The 24,956-nt window shown below is 39.4% G+C and overlaps 1 protein-coding gene across 1 annotated transcript in view; it reads right to left on the bottom strand.

The window, feature by feature from the left end:
- Positions 1-881: 881 nt before the first annotated feature.
- HSPB8 (heat shock protein family B (small) member 8) overlaps positions 882-24,956 on the bottom strand; it is a 44,816-nt gene continuing 20,741 nt past the window's right edge. Inside the window, exon 3 of the mRNA XM_018570531.1 lies at positions 882-1,819. Coding sequence (XP_018426033.1) covers positions 1,660-1,819 — 160 coding nt within the window. The 3' untranslated portion in view covers positions 882-1,659. The remainder of the gene's footprint in view (positions 1,820-24,956) is intronic.

Genomic DNA, 24,956 nt, shown 5'->3' on the forward strand with positions numbered 1-24,956 from the left:
GGATGTATCCGAATTCCGAATTACAGACATAACGAATGCAAACGAATCCGAATTTCCATTTCCGAAATTCAGTAGCGGTAGTTCGAACGTTCGTTTCTTTCTGGGTTCTTATTCGTTTCGTTCGTTGGAGCAAAGTGACATTAGAGAAGGAGAAAAATATTTTTTCCCCCTCAAATGTCACGAACGAACGAAACGAATAAGGAAACAAATAAGAACAGAAAACGAAACGAACGTTCGACCTACCGCTCCCGAATTTCGTCCGAATCCGAATTCCGAATCCGAATTGACTTTCACACCCGAATCCCAAAAAACGAAATAACACAAATTCGAATTTAAAACGAAACGAAACTAAACAAATTTTTTGGCAGTGCACATGTCTGGTGGAGAGAAGAGGCCATACAAAGGTAAACAAATTCACACTTCATCTCTGCATGAGGCACAAGACACCACAAAACACATTTTTTTTTGGACTGGAGGTGATTTGTTAATTATAATGTGGTTAGGCAATGTGACCATGTTTAGAGCCAAATATTGCCTAACAGAGTCCTTAAGAAGTTCAATGGATAACTGTCATTCATATCTAATTGAATAAAATCCAAACACACATTCCATAGAAGTTTATAAATATTTAATCTTCATAATTATAGCATGACAAATGAATGAAAAAGAACACCCTTTAAAACTTCCAATATACAGTACATACAAACCTAGTTATGTCACACACTAGGTAAGCTAATTTTCTATATCCTTCCACAGTGCACAATGGAAAAGCTCAGCTTTTGTGATCTCAAGTAAAGTATACAGACAAAAATTAAAGAGCATGTAAGACCTCAAGAATATGCATTTGTGCTGCAAATTGGTCTATTTTCTGTAATTATGACTTGAGCGGCTTTTTGTAATCATTAGCTAGTTACCTGTGAACTGCTTGTATAGGCCTCGCTTTACAACAACACATTGAATATAACATGCTGATGGGTACTGCCCTATATTTAAATGCCCTTCTGACTGTTGCCATTGTTCTATAGTGTTTAAACCCATTTGCAGTCTTGTATGCTAATTTCGTTCTTGAAGTCATGAAATGGATACAATATTATTTCTTAAAAATGTAAACTTACAGAACTTGTTTCTATGCCTATATTGTATTTTGTCAGTATGACTATACTGTATAGTTGCAGTTAAGATTGGGTGTTGTGGGTTTCTGCTTCAAAATATGTAATTACATGCATATCTAGCATGGATTGTTCATAAAGAGAATAATGATCTTATATTCTTTGTTGGAGCATACTTGTGATTGGGATGACAACATACTTTCTGTGTAATTCGTTTTGTCTCCAACTGACCACACACAACCTTTTTTGTAAAAATGGCACACCTACTTTAGAAAAAAAGATGTTCAGTATACAGATAAAGACTAATGTGTTTCTATTAATTGGCAATTGTTTTTTTTTTTTTGCCTATGTATAAAATTTTAATCCATATGATGTATAAATCCAAAACAGGCTATGCCTTTACTTCAGCTAAAGCCCAACTAGTGCATTTTGTCCCAGGGGTTGTCTATGATTGTTGAGCTCCAAAAATGGTTTACAGATTATAAAAAGAAACATGAAATCAAATGCACTTTTTTGGAGACTCTTGAGAGAACATTTCAGGAGACAAAGTTTAGGAAGAAACGACTTCTTGGGGGTCAAGAGGCAGCTCATAGTTGTATGTTTCATCTCCTTGCTGGTGGTAGGGAGGGACAAGTGGAGCCTCGATAATGAGAAGACCTTCTGGAGAAAGTGAGGCAAACACTGTCACGGGATCCACCTCTGGGGGCAACCTGGAAGTGAACATACAGAATATGCAATTTAGGAGCAATCACATAGCATAAATAAATAACAAACATTGTATAGCATGGAGTAGAATACTGAGTGGAGTTTACTAGCTGCTAAAAATGATAGTTTTAAAAGAAATACAAATAATAATATTTTAAAGCAACTTTATGTAACCAATGGCTTAAAAAAATAAATTAGCAGTAATTCTGTGGTATGTAGAGGCTTATACAATTCTGTCATTATGAGGCAATAGTTTTGTAACTGTACTTGTCAGTTTCTTAATGGTATTGAATAGGCTGTACAGTGATTCAGGTTCTAAGCAGTGCCTGTAGAAAAACTTTTAGGTGTTCTTCTCGGAAACCCAAGGGCCTTGAATTCTATGCTGCTCTAATCTGCAAGGTTTAACTTTGCATTAAACCTGGTAATCATTATGCTTGCCACCTCTCACCTCCATTTTCTGCCATTCATAATAATGGGCCAATACTGCCAGGAGTTGTCAAACCTTGCACATTGCAGTGGCCTAGCACTTGAGGTTTCCAAGCTTCACAAGAGAACGCTAAAGGTGTGTAGTTTTGTGGTCCCTTCTTTGCAGTGCTGGAGTACAAGGGCACTGACACGTGTAGTTTAAGGCCTATTATAGTTCTGTGTTTCATGATGATCTTTGCCTTTCCCCATTGCTGTGTCACCAGAATAGCCTATAGAAGAGCTAAGTGTAACAGGTTCAACTGTCATTTAGCATGCCAGAACATCTTTCTAACTGACCAAACTTGCCTAAAGCAGCATGGAAACAATATGCATCTTTCCACAATACCTTCAAACTGAAAAAAGCAAGGACTTTCCCAAATCTTCCTTTGCAGCATATTTTCTATACCATTACAGGTGCACGATAACATTTTTAAAATAAGAGCTTTGTATATTATCTCCATAGCATTGTATGCAAGATCATTAGATCGTATTATGGGGAGAAAAATTAGGAACATTTTTTATATAGCTGATGGTACTATGTATTCTCATGGCATTATATTTTTAGTCTTTAGCATAAACATTTTTGGGGTAGTCCATGAGCCTTTTTGAAAAGGATTATAAGCCATTGTTATTTTCATCTATTACAGTTTTTGAGGTTGTTATTTTTCAATATTATTTAAAGCTAAATACTGCCGCAGAGAGATGGATTTAGAATGTGTACCAACTGGAATGCAGTGCCTCAACTTCTTCTCCAGAATATGAGCAAGATAAAAGGCATTCATATTTATGGGGGAAAGAAAACAATTCTTAATGTGAACCTATGCTCCATTTTAAAATTTTGAAGTAAACTTGCTACCTCCGGATGACGCCTGTTATTACTTTTACTACCAAGGAAAACCTAATCTGTTATCCTCTACAATTGACCGTTACTTGCTCTGACTTTTTGGCTAAGCTTCACCAACTGCCCTTCCAGGGTCCAATAAGAGTTTCTCATTGCCCAGTAAATAGTGGATTTTTTAGTTTGTGAAGCTTAGCCATGAAGTCCAGCAAAACTAAAACAGACAGGGACACACAAGAATCTTTTCTGACTAATGAACACATTAGTGGGCATAGTGTTTAAAATTATGTACAGTTCAGCAGCATTCTGAGTGTTGTTTTCTGTGATATTTCATTATAGTGGATCCCTTGTTCTTTCTTTTTTGTTTAAAATCAAGAGGTCGACATTGTTAAAAAAAAAAAGAAGCTTTGCTTGAATACCTACTGTATTTGCTGGCGTATAAGACTACTTTTTATACTTAAAAACATCCCCCGAAAATCGGGGGTTGTCTTATACGCAGGGTATACAATGTATAAATTTAGATCTTTTAGGCCAAGCTGGCCCAAAACGAACATCCCTAATCTGTCAGCCCGCTGGTTGTGCAGTAATTCTGTATGTACGGTAGCTTCGGCTACATAAAGTAGCTGAGCCAATTACGGCGAGCGATGTACACAACCTCTGCCAATCCAAGCAAGCTTTGTATTCATTAATAGAATACATTGCTCGCTGTGATTGGCTCAGCGCGGCATACCGTATGTAGCTGAAGCTACCGTACATACAGTATTACCGCACATCCATCAATTATGTTTTTTAATGGTGTTGCCTGGGAAGTGGGGTAGTCTTATATGACGTGTATAGCCCAAAACCTATGATTTAAGTGGAAAATTAAGGGGTCGTCTTCTACACCCAGTCGCCTTATACGCCGGCAAATACGGTATCTTCAATTTGAAGTTTTCCCTTTCCAGTAATGCCTCTAGATGCCACAAGTCCTATGGATTAAATGACAGCCAGGGTCATTTTGAGGTGAGACTGGGCCTTGTACTTGTTTATGTTAATACTCTCACAAGCAGAACCCTCTTAACCCTTTTGTATTGATTTGTATTGTAACTGTAATGTCTTCATTTATTTTGTAAAGCGCTGTGCAAACTGTTGGTGCTATATAAATCATGAATAATAATATTATTATTATTAATAATAATTATAATAATTAGGGATGTTCAGATACCAGTTCAGATACCAGTGCCGATACTTGGCATTTTCACGAGAACTACCAGGGTTGCACCTGGGACCTAGCTCTAGCGGTCCACCACTGTCCTGAAATCATTAGTCTGTATTGTTTTAGAAAAACTGATATTGATTTGTATTGTAACTGTAATGTCTTCATTTATTTTGTAAAGCGCTGTGCAAACTGTTGGTGCTATATAAATCATGAATAATAATATTATTATTATTAATAATAATTATAATAATTAGGGATGTTCAGATACCAGTTCAGATACCAGTGCCGATACTTGGCATTTTCACGAGAACTACCAGGGTTGCACCTGGGACCTAGCTCTAGCGGTCCACCACTGTCCTGAAATCATTAGTCTGTATTGTTTTAGAAAAACTGTCACATGACAATAAACAACAATATATCAGTACTTGTATCTATGAGTACTTGGACAAGTATCAGTACTTGTACTTGAAAAAAATGGTGCATCCCAAATATATATTTATTTAAAAAATCATACATTAAAACAGAGATGTACCAATCCCAGGAGGCCCGTATGCTCCTTAAAAAATTACAGCTGCCTCCTAACTTTTGAATTTTTCTGTAGTCTAGTCTTTGAGCTGGAAAAGTCTCTGCATATGTACTTGTACTTGTACCAAGTATGGTACTTGATATCTGAACATCCCTAATAATAATTAATAATAATAATACAAATAATCTTTCAGTCCTTGGTTTGGTCCCTTCACTTGTAAAAACTGCCCATGTGAGGCTAGACCAGGCCTATGCTAGAACGTGAACCCTGTGTGTTAGATTATGTTTATGCATCTGTTCCAATCACAAAATAGTGGCCTTTTCTAAATCACACTATAAGACCTATGTATAGCTAAAGCAATGCAAATGGTGTAATGGCCACATTAATACATCTCTCTTACTAGTCATGTAGACTTAAATGGAGTAACTTTGCAATTCTTCATGATAATATTTATTTTCACTCAGAGGTACAATTTCAAGTTAAATATATGAATCACGATCCTATCTCTATTGTAGCAACTTCAGTGAAACCTATCATCTACTCCTTGTTCTTTGTCTGCTGACTGCCAGTTTCATACAAGTGTAATTGTCTGATGAATCCATATTATAAAGTTTTATGGCATATGCTTGGCATAGATTGTAACTGACTGTAAAGAGGCAGATTATGGAGACTTTGTTGTAAATGGGCATTGGAATGCAGAACATTGTATGCAGTTTACCTGAGATATTCAGAATGTGGGAATGGCAAACATGAATTCATTTTACAATTATTTTCAGATTGTTTAGGGCAGAATAAAAAATACATACACTAGCAAATCCAGCTATTTCACTGCTAATAGTCACAATGTAGAAAATCAGCCATTTTCCTATTTTTACAATAGAGAATAGAACAGACTATTTCACTAGCACAAACATGTTTCATTAAATGTCAAGAGCACATGATGGCCTTTTCAAAGCAGAAAAATATTTCAAGCCTGTACTCTCATATGAATACAATAATGTATATATCTGGTTTAATTCTCATAATACATTTGATACTGCTGAATGGAAGAGCTGAATATTTATTTTTAATACAAAGAAACCATGTTAAGCGTTACATGTTAAAAACTTACGACAGGTTCAGTTTACTGTCATTATGAGGCAATAGTTTTGTAACTGTACTTGTCAGTTTCTTAATGGTATTGAATAGGCTGTACAGTGATTCAGGTTCTAAGCAGTGCCTGTAGAAAAACTTTTAGGTGTTCTTCTCGGAAACCCAAGGGCCTTGAATTCTATGCTGCTCTAATCTGCAAGGTTTAACTTTGCATTAAACCTGGTAATCATTATGCTTGCCACCTCTCACCTCCATTTTCTGCCATTCATAATAATGGGCCAATACTGCCAGGAGTTGTCAAACCTTGCACATTGCAGTGGCCTAGCACTTGAGGTTTCCAAGCTTCACAAGAGAACGCTAAAGGTGTGTAGTTTTGTGGTCCCTTCTTTGCAGTGCTGGAGTACAAGGGCACTGACACGTGTAGTTTAAGGCCTATTATAGTTCTGTGTTTCATGATGATCTTTGCCTTTCCCCATTGCTGTGTCACCAGAATAGCCTATAGAAGAGCTAAGTGTAACAGGTTCAACTGTCATTTAGCATGCCAGAACATCTTTCTAACTGACCAAACTTGCCTAAAGCAGCATGGAAACAATATGCATCTTTCCACAATACCTTCAAACTGAAAAAAGCAAGGACTTTCCCAAATCTTCCTTTGCAGCATATTTTCTATACCATTACAGGTGCACGATAACATTTTTAAAATAAGAGCTTTGTATATTATCTCCATAGCATTGTATGCAAGATCATTAGATCGTATTATGGGGAGAAAAATTAGGAACATTTTTTATATAGCTGATGGTACTATGTATTCTCATGGCATTATATTTTTAGTCTTTAGCATAAACATTTTTGGGGTAGTCCATGAGCCTTTTTGAAAAGGATTATAAGCCATTGTTATTTTCATCTATTACAGTTTTTGAGGTTGTTATTTTTCAATATTATTTAAAGCTAAATACTGCCGCAGAGAGATGGATTTAGAATGTGTACCAACTGGAATGCAGTGCCTCAACTTCTTCTCCAGAATATGAGCAAGATAAAAGGCATTCATATTTATGGGGGAAAGAAAACAATTCTTAATGTGAACCTATGCTCCATTTTAAAATTTTGAAGTAAACTTGCTACCTCCGGATGACGCCTGTTATTACTTTTACTACCAAGGAAAACCTAATCTGTTATCCTCTACAATTGACCGTTACTTGCTCTGACTTTTTGGCTAAGCTTCACCAACTGCCCTTCCAGGGTCCAATAAGAGTTTCTCATTGCCCAGTAAATAGTGGATTTTTTAGTTTGTGAAGCTTAGCCATGAAGTCCAGCAAAACTAAAACAGACAGGGACACACAAGAATCTTTTCTGACTAATGAACACATTAGTGGGCATAGTGTTTAAAATTATGTACAGTTCAGCAGCATTCTGAGTGTTGTTTTCTGTGATATTTCATTATAGTGGATCCCTTGTTCTTTCTTTTTTGTTTAAAATCAAGAGGTCGACATTGTTAAAAAAAAAAAGAAGCTTTGCTTGAATACCTACTGTATTTGCTGGCGTATAAGACTACTTTTTATACTTAAAAACATCCCCCGAAAATCGGGGGTTGTCTTATACGCAGGGTATACAATGTATAAATTTAGATCTTTTAGGCCAAGCTGGCCCAAAACGAACATCCCTAATCTGTCAGCCCGCTGGTTGTGCAGTAATTCTGTATGTACGGTAGCTTCGGCTACATAAAGTAGCTGAGCCAATTACGGCGAGCGATGTACACAACCTCTGCCAATCCAAGCAAGCTTTGTATTCATTAATAGAATACATTGCTCGCTGTGATTGGCTCAGCGCGGCATACCGTATGTAGCTGAAGCTACCGTACAGTCAGTATTACCGCACATCCATCAATTATGTTTTTTAATGGTGTTGCCTGGGAAGTGGGGTAGTCTTATATGACGTGTATAGCCCAAAACCTATGATTTAAGTGGAAAATTAAGGGGTCGTCTTCTACACCCAGTCGCCTTATACGCCGGCAAATACGGTATCTTCAATTTGAAGTTTTCCCTTTCCAGTAATGCCTCTAGATGCCACAAGTCCTATGGATTAAATGACAGCCAGGGTCATTTTGAGGTGAGACTGGGCCTTGTACTTGTTTATGTTAATACTCTCACAAGCAGAACCCTCTTAACCCTTTTGTATTGATTTGTATTGTAACTGTAATGTCTTCATTTATTTTGTAAAGCGCTGTGCAAACTGTTGGTGCTATATAAATCATGAATAATAATATTATTATTATTAATAATAATTATAATAATTAGGGATGTTCAGATACCAGTTCAGATACCAGTGCCGATACTTGGCATTTTCACGAGAACTACCAGGGTTGCACCTGGGACCTAGCTCTAGCGGTCCACCACTGTCCTGAAATCATTAGTCTGTATTGTTTTAGAAAAACTGTCACATGACAATAAACAACAATATATCAGTACTTGTATCTATGAGTACTTGGACAAGTATCAGTACTTGTACTTGAAAAAAATGGTGCATCCCAAATATATATTTATTTAAAAAATCATACATTAAAACAGAGATGTACCAATCCCAGGAGGCCCGTATGCTCCTTAAAAAATTACAGCTGCCTCCTAACTTTTGAATTTTTCTGTAGTCTAGTCTTTGAGCTGGAAAAGTCTCTGCATATGTACTTGTACTTGTACCAAGTATGGTACTTGATATCTGAACATCCCTAATAATAATTAATAATAATAATACAAATAATCTTTCAGTCCTTGGTTTGGTCCCTTCACTTGTAAAAACTGCCCATGTGAGGCTAGACCAGGCCTATGCTAGAACGTGAACCCTGTGTGTTAGATTATGTTTATGCATCTGTTCCAATCACAAAATAGTGGCCTTTTCTAAATCACACTATAAGACCTATGTATAGCTAAAGCAATGCAAATGGTGTAATGGCCACATTAATACATCTCTCTTACTAGTCATGTAGACTTAAATGGAGTAACTTTGCAATTCTTCATGATAATATTTATTTTCACTCAGAGGTACAATTTCAAGTTAAATATATGAATCACGATCCTATCTCTATTGTAGCAACTTCAGTGAAACCTATCATCTACTCCTTGTTCTTTGTCTGCTGACTGCCAGTTTCATACAAGTGTAATTGTCTGATGAATCCATATTATAAAGTTTTATGGCATATGCTTGGCATAGATTGTAACTGACTGTAAAGAGGCAGATTATGGAGACTTTGTTGTAAATGGGCATTGGAATGCAGAACATTGTATGCAGTTTACCTGAGATATTCAGAATGTGGGAATGGCAAACATGAATTCATTTTACAATTATTTTCAGATTGTTTAGGGCAGAATAAAAAATACATACACTAGCAAATCCAGCTATTTCACTGCTAATAGTCACAATGTAGAAAATCAGCCATTTTCCTATTTTTACAATAGAGAATAGAACAGACTATTTCACTAGCACAAACATGTTTCATTAAATGTCAAGAGCACATGATGGCCTTTTCAAAGCAGAAAAATATTTCAAGCCTGTACTCTCATATGAATACAATAATGTATATATCTGGTTTAATTCTCATAATACATTTGATACTGCTGAATGGAAGAGCTGAATATTTATTTTTAATACAAAGAAACCATGTTAAGCGTTACATGTTAAAAACTTACGACAGGTTCAGTTTTAAAAAAAACACTGATGGAGCTATGGAAAAATAAATAAAAATACTTACCTTCTTTCTAGGTGTCCTGAGCTGGGTCTCATGACATCATGGGTCCTCCTCTGCTGAGCACCATTTAAGCCAGAAAACGTTTTACTGGATTGGTGACAAGGTAACTGGGGGACAGTGCCAGAGACCAGGCGAACATGAAAGCCATTCCTTTGTAATGTGCGATAAAATGGCCACTTAGTGGTTTCACCTGAAAGCCTGTGCAACAATGCAGTATCACAAAGAGACAAGAACAGATACTCAAACTATACCGAGAAGTGCCTGAACAAGAACCTTCATTGTAAAAACACCAGATATTAGTATTTAAAATGCGCTTAAAGGCATTTTTTAGTGTTAAATAGAACAGGAAAGGGCTAGACCCTGCCAGTTTTTTATCGCAATACGTGTCCCTACTAGGGAGATTCACCCCTCTATTTGTCCTGTTGACCATTGTGATGCAGACAGAAAGTAATGGGAAGTTTTAGAGTTGTGGCCAGAGCAAGAAGTGAGGGGATATCCTCCAACTATGACAACTCTAAAGTAAAAAATCTATTTACTTTCCATTTTATTTCCTGTTGCATCTCCAGGACAGGAAATGAAGGGAAATCTCCCCAGTGGGAAACACTCAGCATAAAACAATCTGGTAAAGATTTTAACCCTTTCCTACTCTATCCATAAATAACAAAAAGGAGGTTTTGCTGCTACACTTAAAGTGACATTAAAGTCACAATTCCCCCCCAATGCTGCTTTAAGGACTTACCTTAAATGATGCCTCTTGATCCGATCATCTTCTTCTTTCCAGTAGTTTTCAGGAGTCCCTCCAGTGTTGGTGCCAGTCTCTAATCCAGCGTTGACTGCTGTATCCCACGGTGTCTGTCCGACGTGCACGCTCACGGCCGTGTGCATTTACTTACATTGTGTCTCTCCCCTTCCCCCTGCCGAAAATCTCTACTGCGCATGTGCCCGCCTCCTCATCCTTCATGGCCGCTCGAGAATCTTCAGATCTGCACAAGGGAGCGAGCGGTGGAGACACAGATAGTAATAACCTATTTGGTAACTTTGTAAAATGTTTTTGCATATATCTACTGCTTGCTAGCAGTAGATATATGTAAAAACAAAAGTGACTTTAATACTACTTTAAGTATAGCATTTAGAGTTCTATATCAGATAGAAGTAGGAGATCAGCTAAAACAATGCAAGGTTATGACTTAGTAGTTGCCCAATTTGTTGTTTATACATTTAGTTTTTACTTTACTTACTTACAGGTATATATTGCTGGCACTTTTCTGCTGCAGTTTGAGAAAGAATAATAAACTGCTTATATCCCTTCCCCCAATTAAGCTTACACTCCAAGGTCCCTGTGCACACATATGCATGCCAGAGCTACATTTGTGCATTATATACTGGATAATTTACCATTTCTAATCATCTTTTATTTTGTATGTTATGGGAAACAATAGATATGCATGTACATGGGAACAGCTTAGTGTATTCATGTGTATTAATGTTTTAAAACAACTTTTGTGTGGGTGTTTTGCAGTTAAATGTACATGATGTCAGATATGTTCGCTCAATGTATATGCAAGATGCACTTGGCTTAGTCATGCTGCACAATGATGGGGCATTGGTGCATGCTCTCACCTCTGCCTCTTCTATGCTGGTGTGTGGGCTTATAAGCAGACAAGACAGCCTTTGTTCAAATCAGCCGTCTCTGTGCTTGTCAATGTCCATGCCAGCATTTACCACCAATAAGTCTACCTGGTCTATTTATTCATAGAGATTATTTACAACTTTCATGGTGGCTTAAAGCCTAACTCCAGGTTGTTCTCTTATTTTTCAGTGTCACCCATGAAAGTCTAAAAAAAATTAATCACATCAGTGCTGCTCTTTCCGTCATCCAGGACCACCCGATAAAGAAATGACGAGGACCCAGCATCTCACATGGGCGATTAGAGACATCAGAAAAGGGTAAGTAAAAAAAAAACATAACATGCTGTGGGCAGAAGGCTCAAGAGGGGAGTCCATAGTTGGTCTTTAAAATCCTCTTTAACTCTAGAGAAGACAAATCAGTGCTGCATCCAAAGATACAGGTCCCTGATCATGTGAATGTGGCTTTACTGTTTACCTTTCCCAGTTCCATCTCTAGCGGTCAGGTCTGACTGACTCTGATTTAAAACAACAGGTTCTCTATTTCAGCAGAGATTTTATTTCAGCAGTTGTCAGAGAGGGAAGCAGAGAGTGGTACTAAATAGACAAGGAAGATATCTGTTCTTCCTTAAGCCAGTTGTTAGAAACCCAAGAGCTACCATGATTATCATGTTAAGATGACAGTGGTGTGCACACAGCACTTTACTCTTCTATACAGAACACCCCTGACTGCTGGAGGCACTTGCTATCTTGATCTAGGAGAACAAAGGGGATCAGATTATTGTAACCAATGGAAACTGCAGCATATCTTGTTATTCTTGGGCCCTGCAGGGAGATAGATAGCCACTAGAAGATCTGAGAAATTTGCATATGTAATAAAATCACAGAAATGTGGTAAAGCATCCAAGAAAAATGTGTCACATTAAGTAACTTTATTGCCTAGTTCTGGTCACATTAAACAATCAAAATGGTTTTCATCTACCATCTGCGTGTTGATAAAGAAATTATTGCTCATTTTTGCAAAGTAATGGACTAGCAGTCATGCTTACCTTACTCCATGGTTCCACGAAAGGCAGTACTGGAATGTGGGTTCTCCTATCAGTGGTAATGTTAAATCCTAATAACGTGGTCACTGGCCCTGAACTGATTGATGTGAGGTGTGATGATGCCAGAGAGAAAGGAGGCAACAAGACAGGCATGAAGAGCAACTTCGGTGGACTGGTCTCCACTACCGGAACTGACAGGAAAGACGTTTTAGACTGTGAAGAAAGGTCTTTCTTTACAACAGACTGACAATAAATAGGTAAATGCTCATTGTCCTCCTCCACTGGGTTTATAGGCATGATAATTGTCTGTCCTGCCCAGTGTGATGCGGGTAAATCCATCTATTATTAAAACTTTATGAACTCAGTCATAGAATTTTACAATGTATGTCTTATGCTTGATGTATCCAGTAAAGGGAATGTGATATTTGTGCAATTATATATTTATAATATAGGACACACCAGAATGTTTGACTCAAAACAGAGAATAGCTACTTAAACAGTGCTGGATACAAGATTGCTCTGATATTGCTATATTCTTTAATACCATTGCCTGTACTGTTAAATGTGGAGTCACTTTACTCATTGCAAGACATACACAGTAAGGTAGATGTGGGGCAGATCCTATGTGCATCTGTTCACTTACCCATAGGCAAAACAACTCAATTCTGACCCTGCAATGGCTTTTTTTTGCTGCTGCTAATGTGGCTTGCAACTAAATTAGCATATTAGCAATTTAATGTGGCAATACAAAGAACAGATATATATGTGTGTATATATATATATATATATATATAAAATAATCCACTATAACTAAGGTGTGTAAGCAGACATATGACAACATGGCTGTTTGCTGTGGGTTGTTGTACCATGGGACAAAAATCTTTTCTTAGGAAAAGATTAATGATGGTGCACAGAGTTCAGTGATGCCATCTATCAAGGTTACCAAGAATTTCAAGGCCTCATGTATAGATGGACTTTATAATAGCAGTTCACCTTTGCATGGCATGAAGAATAGGGATAATTTAGAAATAGACCATTTAAATATATGAAAGTAATTCATATTAAGGTTTCCCTTTGATCACAAGAGCCAGAGGAAAAACTCTTATATGCATAAACTTTGAACAATGTCTGCAGTAGGTCTATACTGGCACATAGCTGATATGAAAAGAATTCAGCTGAACCAACGCTTGGCTCATCTGCATGAGCTCAAGGTCCTTTAGAGGAGGGAAACAATTATTGTTATAAACATGTCGGCTAAAGCTATTTTGCTGCTGTGTGCGTGGTATAGTAAGCTCTTTTCCTCCCCCTTTTCAGTAGCCGTCAAAGACATATCTTCCCACATGAAATCCTACCTTTTTAATAAAGCATTCCAGTCACTTGAAGTAATGAGTACAAACCAATCATTCATGTTTAACACATACAAGCAAGAGTCATACAGCTAGTAGTGATTCAGCTGCTCTCCACCATAAAACATGGTATTCTAACATTCTATAGATTAATGGATGTTTGCATTCCCTTTCAGGCTAAGATCCAAATTATATACATCCACAATTTTGTGCTGCGTACTGTACATTATTCGTTTGATTTTGATGCGATATTTGACATTGGAAGCTTTATTTTTCGATCTTCAGGACCATGTGATACCTTTGGAGATTTTGGAGAATCATCTCTAAAAACATTTGATGCTAATTATAACTAGTTGCAATTTTCATAACTGAACTGCTATACCTTTATTGCTGGGTAGACTTATTCTTGTTATCTATTTTTGTTCTCTGTACTTTAAAAGAAAAAGCAGATTTTGAATATGAAAAATATATTCCATCTTAGAAAACATACTATAAGAGGAAACGTGGTGCTTCATTATTCTCTTAGAAAGTCAAAAATTAAATAGGTGACTGCCATATATACGTGGGCCACTCATACAGCTGCTTTGCCCCAGACTTTGCTGAATTAGAACTTCTACCCTATACAATTATGGGTTGTTATGAGTGTGTCAGTATGAGTATGGCAGGTAAAGTTTCTTGCTCCTTTCCAATGTTTTTAGACAAAGTGTGTTTTCCATGGATTCATTTGCAGAATCTAATGATATACCAATGATATTACCTGAACCCAGGGCTACATTAGAATTAAAGTGTATGTAAAGCCAAGTAGGTCTATTCACATGTAACTGCTTGGTTAATAGGTTACATGCGAAGACAGGTGGCACTGGCCATTGATTTGTACAGAGTACAAATCTGACAGCTGTCCCAGTTGGCCATGGCTGTACTGTGTGCATGCAACATTTTGCTCCTCCGGCAAGGATCACTACGGCCACCTGTGTGAATGGGTCCTTAAACAGTTGTGACTAGTACAGGTGTGCCCTTACCTCCTGTTACTTTGACAAATCTAAAATGTTGGATTTCCCCTCTCTTTCTTTACCCGAGACAATGCTCACCATTGTCTCTGGCAAAGAGAGAGGATGCACTTCCTATTGGAGATACAAACCTAACAGGGGTTTCTAACATTCCCTTATTCTATTAAAAAAAGATTTCACCTTACATACACTTTAATTTAAATAATAATGACCATTCATACACACTCTGCTGGTTGAGACATGTTATATTAATGTTGTAATACCTTAAACTAGAACTGGCTAATAAAGCAACACTGTCACTGTTTTTAAAACCTGTCAAGCAGTCCTCCCTTAAAAAAAGCAAATAATGCTGTCACGTTGCCTGCGCTACTGAACATCTCTGAGTTAAAGAATCAATGCTTATCAAACAACCTATCATGACAGATCTGTCCCACTGGCTGCATGCATCCTTCATATCACCGACAGTTCTGTCTCTGTCAATTTAAAACCCCTACAATGGAAACAAACCAACCCCCTGACTTTACGTCTGAGGTACATTCTACGCATGGAAGACTTGACCTCAACATTTAGAACACGGAGGAGCAATTACCATCCACCTTGAGACCTTTCAGACTACAGATTGCTATCTACATGAATTGGCAGACCCGCCTCCCTAAACTTTTTTTATGGTTCTTGGGAGTGCTCTGTGTGTGATAGACTGTTCCTAATTAAAGGCACAGCCTGTTCTCTTTGGGATGGTTCACCAATGTGGGGTACCCCCCCCCCCTCCATTGCAAAGAGGTCTCCTTTCCCTCCCTTCCCTTTTATGTCCTTGTTACTGTAACTTTGTCCTGTTTCACTCCATTAATTCATCCCTCATCCACTTGACTCCTTTAGCCACCTCATCAGGGGGTGTACATCTCTATACCAGTATGTTATTCCATGAAGGTCACCATCTCCCCTGTTGTGGGAGATGCTGCTGTATGCTTCCAGGATTATCATAGTTAACGATGCACTGCCCCTTACATTCCTATTTGATTATATTGTTCACTTATGCTTTAGGGGTATTAGGCATGTTTGTCTATTAATGTCTCTGCACTATTATGTCTTTTGAGCTTTGTTTCATGCTGTAATGTGGATTGTTTTGTTGACAAATGTCACTTGGCTACTATGTATCCTATCACCAATAAACTACCGAAAAAAAACAAAACAAAAAAATGTTTGCTCAAATATCTTGGTGTCTTTTATGTATTTTTCGACACTTCTGGAAGTGTCAGATGATAACATCCCACGCTGTCCTCTGAAGGTTTTTTTTTTGTCAGTCCTTACATCACTTAAGGACACAGTGATGGCATAGGGGCCAGTGGAAGGAACCACAAAGCATAGTGGGGGACCAAGCATCCAACAACATATCCAAACATATGCTGGATGCTTAAGATCTTTGAGCAGATTTCATTCTTTAACCCTGAGGATTTTGCCGGCATGGGTAATGGACAGATAGGTATGATTGCTTTCTTTGCAGGGAGATCTGATTTTAAGATTTTACGAATGCAGAGTTGATCTAAAGCTGTTCTTTAATCTGCTTATATTTTGCCTTCTCTGGCCCCTCACTTCCCCCTCATCAACATGCTAATGAAAATTTTTTAATGAAAGCTTTCTGTTTTCATTACATACCTTATTACAGACCTGCGTGTATTAGAGAAGTACAGAAACCCTTAATGGTTGTTATGACAATGGTTGAAATAGCATAGTGAATTCCAGAGTCCAGAGACAACAGAGATGAAAAGGGATGGGGACACTACAGCTCACTTTAAAATACAAGGGCTGCTGCATGACAGTCTAAACAAGTCCTAAATGCAGTTACTATGTCATGCACAAGGCTCATAATGCAAACAAAATATTTTATTTACCTTTCCCGACTGAACCAAATCCTCCTTCATTTGTGTCTCACACACTCCCCCCTTAGGCCTTGCAGCTCATTGTGGGGGTGTTTCAGCAACAGAGGCAATGTTGTCAAACCAGAAAGCGGTGGGCAGGACTAGGTGTGGCCAAGTACAGATTGACAACCCACAGGCTTGTTACAACCCACAGGCTTGTTACTCAGCAGTGAACATCCTGAGAGCCATGCCACCTGCAACATTTTTCATCCCACTCTAGAGCAAGCAGGCACAGCCTACATAAGAGTGGCAACTCTGCTCTCAATTCAGGAACAGTTCAGTATTGTTGCCACATCATCACAAGCTGACCCAGCTGGACATCACTGGCAGGGGCAACAGATGTTTGTGGGACATTTCAGGGGGGACTAAGAGAAAACTGTAAATGCAGATGCACTTTATTAAGTGATGCAGGGCACATTTTATCAGAGATCTAGTTTTACTTTAAAAGCTTAGGTAAAAACCCTGTTCCACTCTGTCTAAATTAGAATAATCTATTTCTATACTCTAATCAGTAGTGTTTGGTAAGCATATCCACAAAGGTAATATGCTAGTTTAGAGATCCAGTGTTGTAACCCTCTTCCTTAGTTCAGTGTGTGAGCATTAAACAGGCCTGGTCTTCCCAGCACTTTGATTTATACATGTCACTGTGTACAACAGATGCATCCTATGGTGTAGTGATGCAGTTCTAGGGTATTTAAATCACTTTTATCTTCCTCTTTTATGGCTGCTCTTGTGAATGATGTCCTATTTACTGTTGTAAATAGAAATTGAAACAGATGGATTGAAAATTTCCACTGTTAACACTTTCAGCACTGAAAAACAGCCTTACAGGAAAGCCAGTAAACCCATCAGGTCTACTTGCTTACTGCATTGACATTGCACGCTGCACAGATCTTGAAAATTGCATATGTTGCATTATATACAACAGGTAATAAAGTATATTTACATTTGTTTACCTCAGTCTTTAAAAATAAGTATTGTGTGGCTTTCTCCTCATACCCCTGAATAGTAAAGGTTAAAGCTGAACTCTAGGCAAAATTAACTTACTTATACTTGTAATAGAGCAATTGAAGCCTCCGATTACTCAAAAGCCACCTTCTCAAGCTTTGTTGAAAAGGGAGCACAGGTATGTATGTAAAGAATTTAGCTTTGAATGTAGCTTAAAGGGGAACATTAAAAATAAACAAATCCTTTAAATAACATGAGTTAATCCAATAAAAGTGAAATTAAAAATAATGGCGTGGAGTTCCCCTTTAAAATTCAAACTAGACTTCATCCAGGCATGCAGCCCGAGTGTCAAGGAAAGGGAGTACAGTGAGCCTGCAGCCCCCCCCCCCTTCCTGAACCATACCAGGCCACGTGATTTTTAACATTGGAAAGGTATCTTGCAAGGCACCACTCCAAGCTCACTCCTGTGATGGACTACAATCTCACCTTTAATTAACTAATTTGTATTGACCTCATAGTCTACACGTGTTTCCCCGAAAATAGGACACTGTCTTATATTTTTTTTGGCTCAAAAAAACACACTAGGTCTTATTTTCGGGGTAGGTCTTATTTTTATTTGTTTTTAATGTATAACAATCCAAAGTTAATGCAAATCCAAATTAAATAATCCAAAATGGCAGAGTTAAGAATAGGGTGATCGGGGCAATCAGGGGTGCTGTACCTTTCCAAGAGCAATTTGGTAACCAGAAAAAGCGAAGCGCGCTTTCACCATCGATTCCTCACAGGCGGAGTGCATTTGGTATCACTCCACCTGTGACAGGAGTCGGCGCTACAGAGGAAACATCAGTTTATGCGGCTCTGCTCCCTGTGCTGCCGGCTCGCTTCCTCTAGTGCTGGCTTCATTGGCACCGCTGATTCTCTCCCGCAGCTCTTCAGGTACCCACTTATGTCACCACCGGCCCTCGGAATGGTCACTACTAGCTCTTATTTTCGGGGTAGGTCTTATATTTTAGCAATTCCCAAAAATAGTACTAGGTCTTAAAATCCCAATGATAGGGATAGGTGCTGAAATGACTGCAGATGGCGCATCACATAAGTTTGGTAGAGAAGAATGTCACCAGCACACCGGAAATCCTTTTAGGATTATCAATTTTTTATTTTATTGAGCAGATTGTCAATTGAAAAACAAGCACTTTTGGGACCTCACATGGTCCCTTCATCAGGCTCAACATTAGGGCTGCAACTAATCGGCATAATCGATTATAATCGATTATTGAAAAAGTTGTAAGACTGTTCTGGTACACCTGCACTTTTCCACACATGGTGCTCTATAATGTATTGCTGGGATTTGTATTCCTCTATAGCTGATGGTACATTGAGCTGTATATTATACATAGGAATACAAATCCCAGCAATAGTACATTATACAGCGCAATGCAGAATGCCGCCAGCTATAGAGGAATACATCAGATCCCGGCAATAGTACATAATAGCTGGCGGCATTCTGCATTGCGCTGTATAATGTTCTATTGCTGGGTTTTGTAGTCCTCTATAGCTGGTGGTATTCAGCATTGCACCACTGTATAATGTACTATTGCTGGGATTTGTTGTACTCTTTTATAGCTGGTGATATTCTGCATTGTGGAATAGCTGGCGGAATACCACCACCTATAGAAGAGTACAACAAATCCCAGCAATAATACATTATACAGTGGTATTCTGCATTGTGCTGTATAATGTACTATTGCTGGGATTTGTAGTCCTCTATAGCCGGTGCCATTCTGCATTAATTGCCGTATAATTTTACACTTTCCATTTCACTATATTGCACACCACACTATCTTTTTTCTTTTTTACTTCCATCGCTCCAAGCTTGCTCCTGTGATGGACTACAACCTCAATACAAACTAGTAGTCCCATCACTGGAGCCTTTTTTTAAACTTTTATTTTATTGTTTATCCGATTAACCGATTAATCGAACATAATAATCGGCTAACTAATCGATTTTGAAAATAATCGTTAGCTGCAGCTCTACTCAACATGCTCAATAAAATGAACAATTGATGATTCTAAAAGGATTTTCGATGTGCTGGTGACATTCTTCTCTACCATACTTTACAATACACACAGGGACCGTGGAGAACAAAAGCAGCCACCCTCCAGAAGGAAGGACAATGTCAGCACCAATTCAGAGATGATTTGAGGATCTGCAGCCGAGTGATACACAAATAACATACATTTGTGTTAATAGTTAAGGTACTGTACTTGAATACATTTTTAAGGATTAGCTCCTGAGTAAAGTGTCACTTTAAGGAAAACTAAAAACAGCAAGGTCCAATTGCAGGTAGCATATCCTATCTGAAACTCATGGAAGGCATGTGACATGAAAGGCATTCAAGGTAACGCACATAATATTTGATGTGCAGTGAGTCAGCATTATTGCATTGGCTCATCATGTGTCTGGCTACCTAGAACAGTGATATACACATCATGGCAGGTATTGCTGGGAAAACAGCATTGAAAGAATCTAAAACATATTTGAGAGAGAACAGATTTCTCTTAGGATTAAATTAAGTAGATTGAATTACACACCTTGAATTTGCTGCCAACAATCTATGAGGTTTATTTTATAAAAACCAGACCAACTGGAATTTAGGCAACCAACGCAGATGTAATTTCATACTTTACACTGGCATAAGAATTGAAATGACTGCTTTGGGTTACACCTCTTCTTCTCTCCAATTTGTATTACCTGCATAGGCGTGCACAGCCTATTGTATTAACGTCTTGCCGTCCGCCCGTTAAGAAAAAACGGACGGACGGCAGACTCGCATCAGCGGGTTGCCGTCTCCGGACCGCATTTTTTTCCTGCTCGTGCGCGCCCCCTAGCGCGCGCACGGGCAGGAAAGACCCGCTCGTTACTACTGCCGTTAACGGCTGTTTCACATACAGCAGATCAGCGGCTCTATAGCCGCCGATCGGTTGTATGGCGTGAATTTCGGAGACACATCTGTTTTTATATATATATATTACATACATACAGACATACACAGACCTGAGGCATTCCGGATTTCCATCTCTCAATTGTCCCTTACCTCTTCCAGCATGGGTACAGTAATGAAGCAGGGAGCCTGGCAGGTGGTCATGTGACCACCCACCCAGCTTCCTGATTGGATGGGAAGCTGTAGCCATGCTCCCTTGCAGCTTCCAAGGCACTGAGGACTGCGGCTGTTATGTGAGGAATGTAAGTGGTAAGTGCTGCTGCGCTCTGCATAGCTGAGCCAGTCACAGTGAGATCTTTGTGATCTCTCCACTGGCTCAGTGACTAAAAGCATGGTACCCGCTGTTGCAGTTACGCTGTTGCACTTGGGGTGACTAGGGTGTGCCCAGGCATCTGGCATGCCTCAAGTAAAAAGTGTAGCATGTACCACAAGGTCTATTTTCTGTATGCTTGGACTTTATGCTCTACTGTATACAGTTTTCTTTAAAAAATATATTTTGTGGATCTATTGGAAAGTTTCTTATCAAGACATAGGAGGGCTGAAGGAGCTGACAATGGTAGAGGTAGTGGCATAGCACTGTCAGCTTGCAATAGGAAATGCTGTATTAGTGGAATCTCCAGGTAGGAAAGGTTTGATCCTTAAAGGAGAACTATGAGACGAGTGAAAATCACTCAGACTCATAGTTCTAGCCGACCTGTGACAATGAAACTGTCATAGGTCGTCTCAAAAGATCGGGAAGTGAGCGAACAGATTGCGTCGCTCGCTCACTTCTCGATCTATCCCTGCAGAGAGCCGTGACTGTCAGGCACGGCTTCCTGCAGGGATTCCCCCCCTCCCCTGTCCGATCCTCCAGCACTGACTGGCGGAATGGACGGGGGAGGTGGCGGGTACAGCTGGCTCTGCCTCTAGATAGGCAGAGCCAGCTGTCAATCACCCAGCTGGGTGGATCTCGACAATAATGTCAGGATCCGTCCCGGCTGCGGCGTCTCAGTATACCGTGATCTGTAGCTTTGGGTGATGGGAGGACGCTAGTTTGTGTCCTCCCGTTACCCTTAGGAGAACTATAGGGAAAAGCACCTAACCCCATAGTTCTCCTTTAATGTTTTAATGTTAAAACTTGTGAATTTTTTTTTTTTTTTTTTTTGCTATCTGTGTCCCTTTGGTAAAATTCCCCTTCATGTCCTATCTTGGAGACAGAACTGGAAATGAGATTGTGCTGCCACAGCCAGTGTCATGTTTATTGTTTCTGCTGTTTCAGTTACATTGCATATCTATATTATTGCAATACCACTTTCAATTGGGGTGACCTTGGTAAGCAGGACAATTAGAGAGAGTGAACCTCCCTAACTGGGACAAAAACCGCCATAGAAACCTGACAGTGGTTCTAACCTCTCACCACTCAGCCAAATCTAAGTTTTGAGGTAGCAAAGTTATTGATAAAAGTCTGCTCAATAAATGAATCTCTCCAACAATAGGGACAGCCGAGGAGGAAAGGGTGACGAAGAGATTTGAGGGACCTTTGGGAGATATACTTTTATACTGGGGTATGTCAGGGCTGTATTTAGTATATGTATTACATTATCTGTGTGTGATGATATACTGTACATACACTGCTACTTCATGTTTCTAATCAAAGCTAAACTTTATATGTATAGAAAACTATCAATGAACCCTAACGTGTGCGTCATCAAGAGACAAGCAAGTCAAAAAGCGCCCCTGCAATTTATTTGTCGTTGTCATCTATACCCTCACCATATATTATACATTTTTAATTACCTCCTTTCAAGTTGCAAATTCTGTAAAATCATATAACGCTTAAGGAAAGAGCTTGGAAAAGGCGTACAGTACAAGTATAACTGCCAAAATATTAGGAATCATTCTGGTTTACTATGATGCAAAGGTCTCTGGGGTATATTTCATAACTGTGAATGCGGTATGGATATGCAGTAAATAGCAGCATCTAATCAACATCAGACTTCAACAGTTTAGTGCAGCCTGAGACCCCATTCACAACGGGGTAGTTCAGCCGCACGGATCCGCCGACATGAACGATCCCATACATTGCTATGGGGACCGTTCATGCAACCGCACGATCCGAACCGCCCCCCGCCCGAACTGCTCCCTGCACTATTTTTGTTTTTGCTGTGCTGATCAGTGCGTTTTCCATACAGCTTTCAATGGGTTTTGGCCGTTTTTAATTGAAACCTCCCTTTTGAGATCAGCGCGGTAACCGCGCTGATCCGCAACCGCCCTGGTGTGAATGGGCTCTGAGTGATAATCTGAGAATTCTGATTGGCGCTATTTGCTTAAAGAAGAAAAACATTTAGTGCTTTTTGTCTAGGCGACTCAAATAAAGCTGTTTTACTTCCCTGATCCTGGCTTTTGCAGTGGTCAGCAATCACTATTCTCCCCCTCTGCTCCAGCTATGGAATGCCACTCGGTGTCCTTATGTGCATTGCAGCTCAATGGACTTGCATAAGATGTGATGATGTCAGCAGTTCGTAGACTGCAGGAGCCTGGGGAGAAGAGGAGGAGGGCTTTAATCTAGCCCCTAGACCAAAATGAATGAACACTTAACCCTTGCAGTGCAGGGGTAGTCCTCCTGCAAAGGTAAGTTTTTTGTTCGTCTTTAATGTATATTGCTCTTTGCACTTATTAACAAAGAAACCTGGCTCATTGAAAAATCAGGCTATTTAGATTAGGTGCTGATGAAGCACTAAATGCCCAGCAAAGTATTTCTTTACATTATTACCGAAGCACTTACACTCATCATGTTTATGAACAGCCGGCTCCACCTCTCTCAGCTGAACATTCTGTCCAGCACAAGATCACAAGGGAGAGCACAGTCTCCAGCAGCTGTCGATCTACTAGCATTGAGAAAGCAGGAAGGATGAAAGGGGAGAAGGGGGGAGGGAAATAGCTTGATTTGCTGTGCCTGTGTGTTTGTGACGAGACAAACACAGCTTACTAACTCACACAGGGTCCATAGGACCCTACAAGGGAAAGGAGCCACCCTACAGGATATCAGGGTCAGTGCGCAGGGGATCAGCTGATTCTGGAGGAAACTGAAATCTTTAAGTCTGTGAAAGTTCTCATTCATCCGGGTCATGGTATATCTGTAAAAAATAAGCCAAGGCAACTTGCTGTATTTTTCTTGAAGACGTTTCACTGGTCAACCAACCAGCTTTCTTAATTCAGAATGATTTGTACAAAAAATTATCTGGGAATAAATACGGTGAATGTTGCTTCAATCCACGTAATCTGTTACAACCAGGTGTTGCTTACATTTGTATAATTGGAGTCTAGGAGGTGTTAATAACCTGCCCAGAGAGAGGTGTTAAAACAGCATTGTATGTGGCACACAATAGATGTCTCACCCCCACCACCTCTATTCAAGCTTGGCTTCTCCATCTTTACATAAATGGCCTCTTTTACAACTCTTTTAAACCAGTCCCCCTCCCTGTCTAGGATGTTCCCTGTCTAGGACAGTTTTCTTTCTGCTTTGACAAAAGTCTGAATGTTGTTTGAATTCCTTCGTCTTGGCCTCTGTTCTGGTGGGAAGTTTCTCTGCCCAGTGTTGTAGAGTCCTGATGACTCCCAGTTTGTGGTCTAAAGGGTGTCGGGAGTCAAATAGCAGGTACTGGTCCATGTGTGTTGGTTTTTGGTAGACCTCTATTTCTAACCTCCGTCCCTCTTCTACTGTTACTATACAGTCCAAGAAAGCCAGTTTGTTGTTTTGCATATCTATATGCGTAAACTTCATGTTGTGATCCACTAAGTTGATATGGTCAGTGAAAGCCTGTAACTCTTATTTGTGAATCTTAACCCAACGGTCATCCACATATCTGAACCAATGACTGGGTGTAATTCTCATGAAGGTGGTCAGGGCCTTGCTTTCTACTTCCTCCATGTACAGGTTAAATCAACATTGACATTTTTAAACAACAGGAAGCACTACCGTGTTTCCCCGAAAGTAAGACCTACCCTGAAAGTAATACCTAGCGCTATCTTCAGGGATTTCTGTAATATAAGACCTACACCCGCCCACATGCCCGCCCACACGCCAGCCGGCCGCAGCTCCCGCCCACACACCAGCCGCAGCTCCCGCCCACACGCCGGCCGCAGCTCACGCCCGCACGCACGATGGAAGCGACATGTCATCCGCCGACACCGGGACCGGCAACAGCACGCCGCCTTCCGGGACCTCGTCCAGTCCTCCCCCAGCCAGGTAAGACATCCCCCGAAAATAAGACCTAGTGTCTTATTTCGTGCAAAAAATGTCTTATTTTGGGGGAAACACGGTAAGTAGTTTAATCAGTACTTGAAATAGTTTAAAAATCTTTTGACTTTAATATCACTTTAACTCCTGGGTTTAGTGTCACTTTAATGGTTTTGT

This window comes from Nanorana parkeri, unplaced genomic scaffold (genome assembly GCF_000935625.1).
Source record: "Nanorana parkeri isolate BGI_ZX_2015 unplaced genomic scaffold, ASM93562v1 scaffold1550, whole genome shotgun sequence".
NCBI classification, from domain to species: Eukaryota; Metazoa; Chordata; class Amphibia; order Anura; family Dicroglossidae; genus Nanorana; species Nanorana parkeri.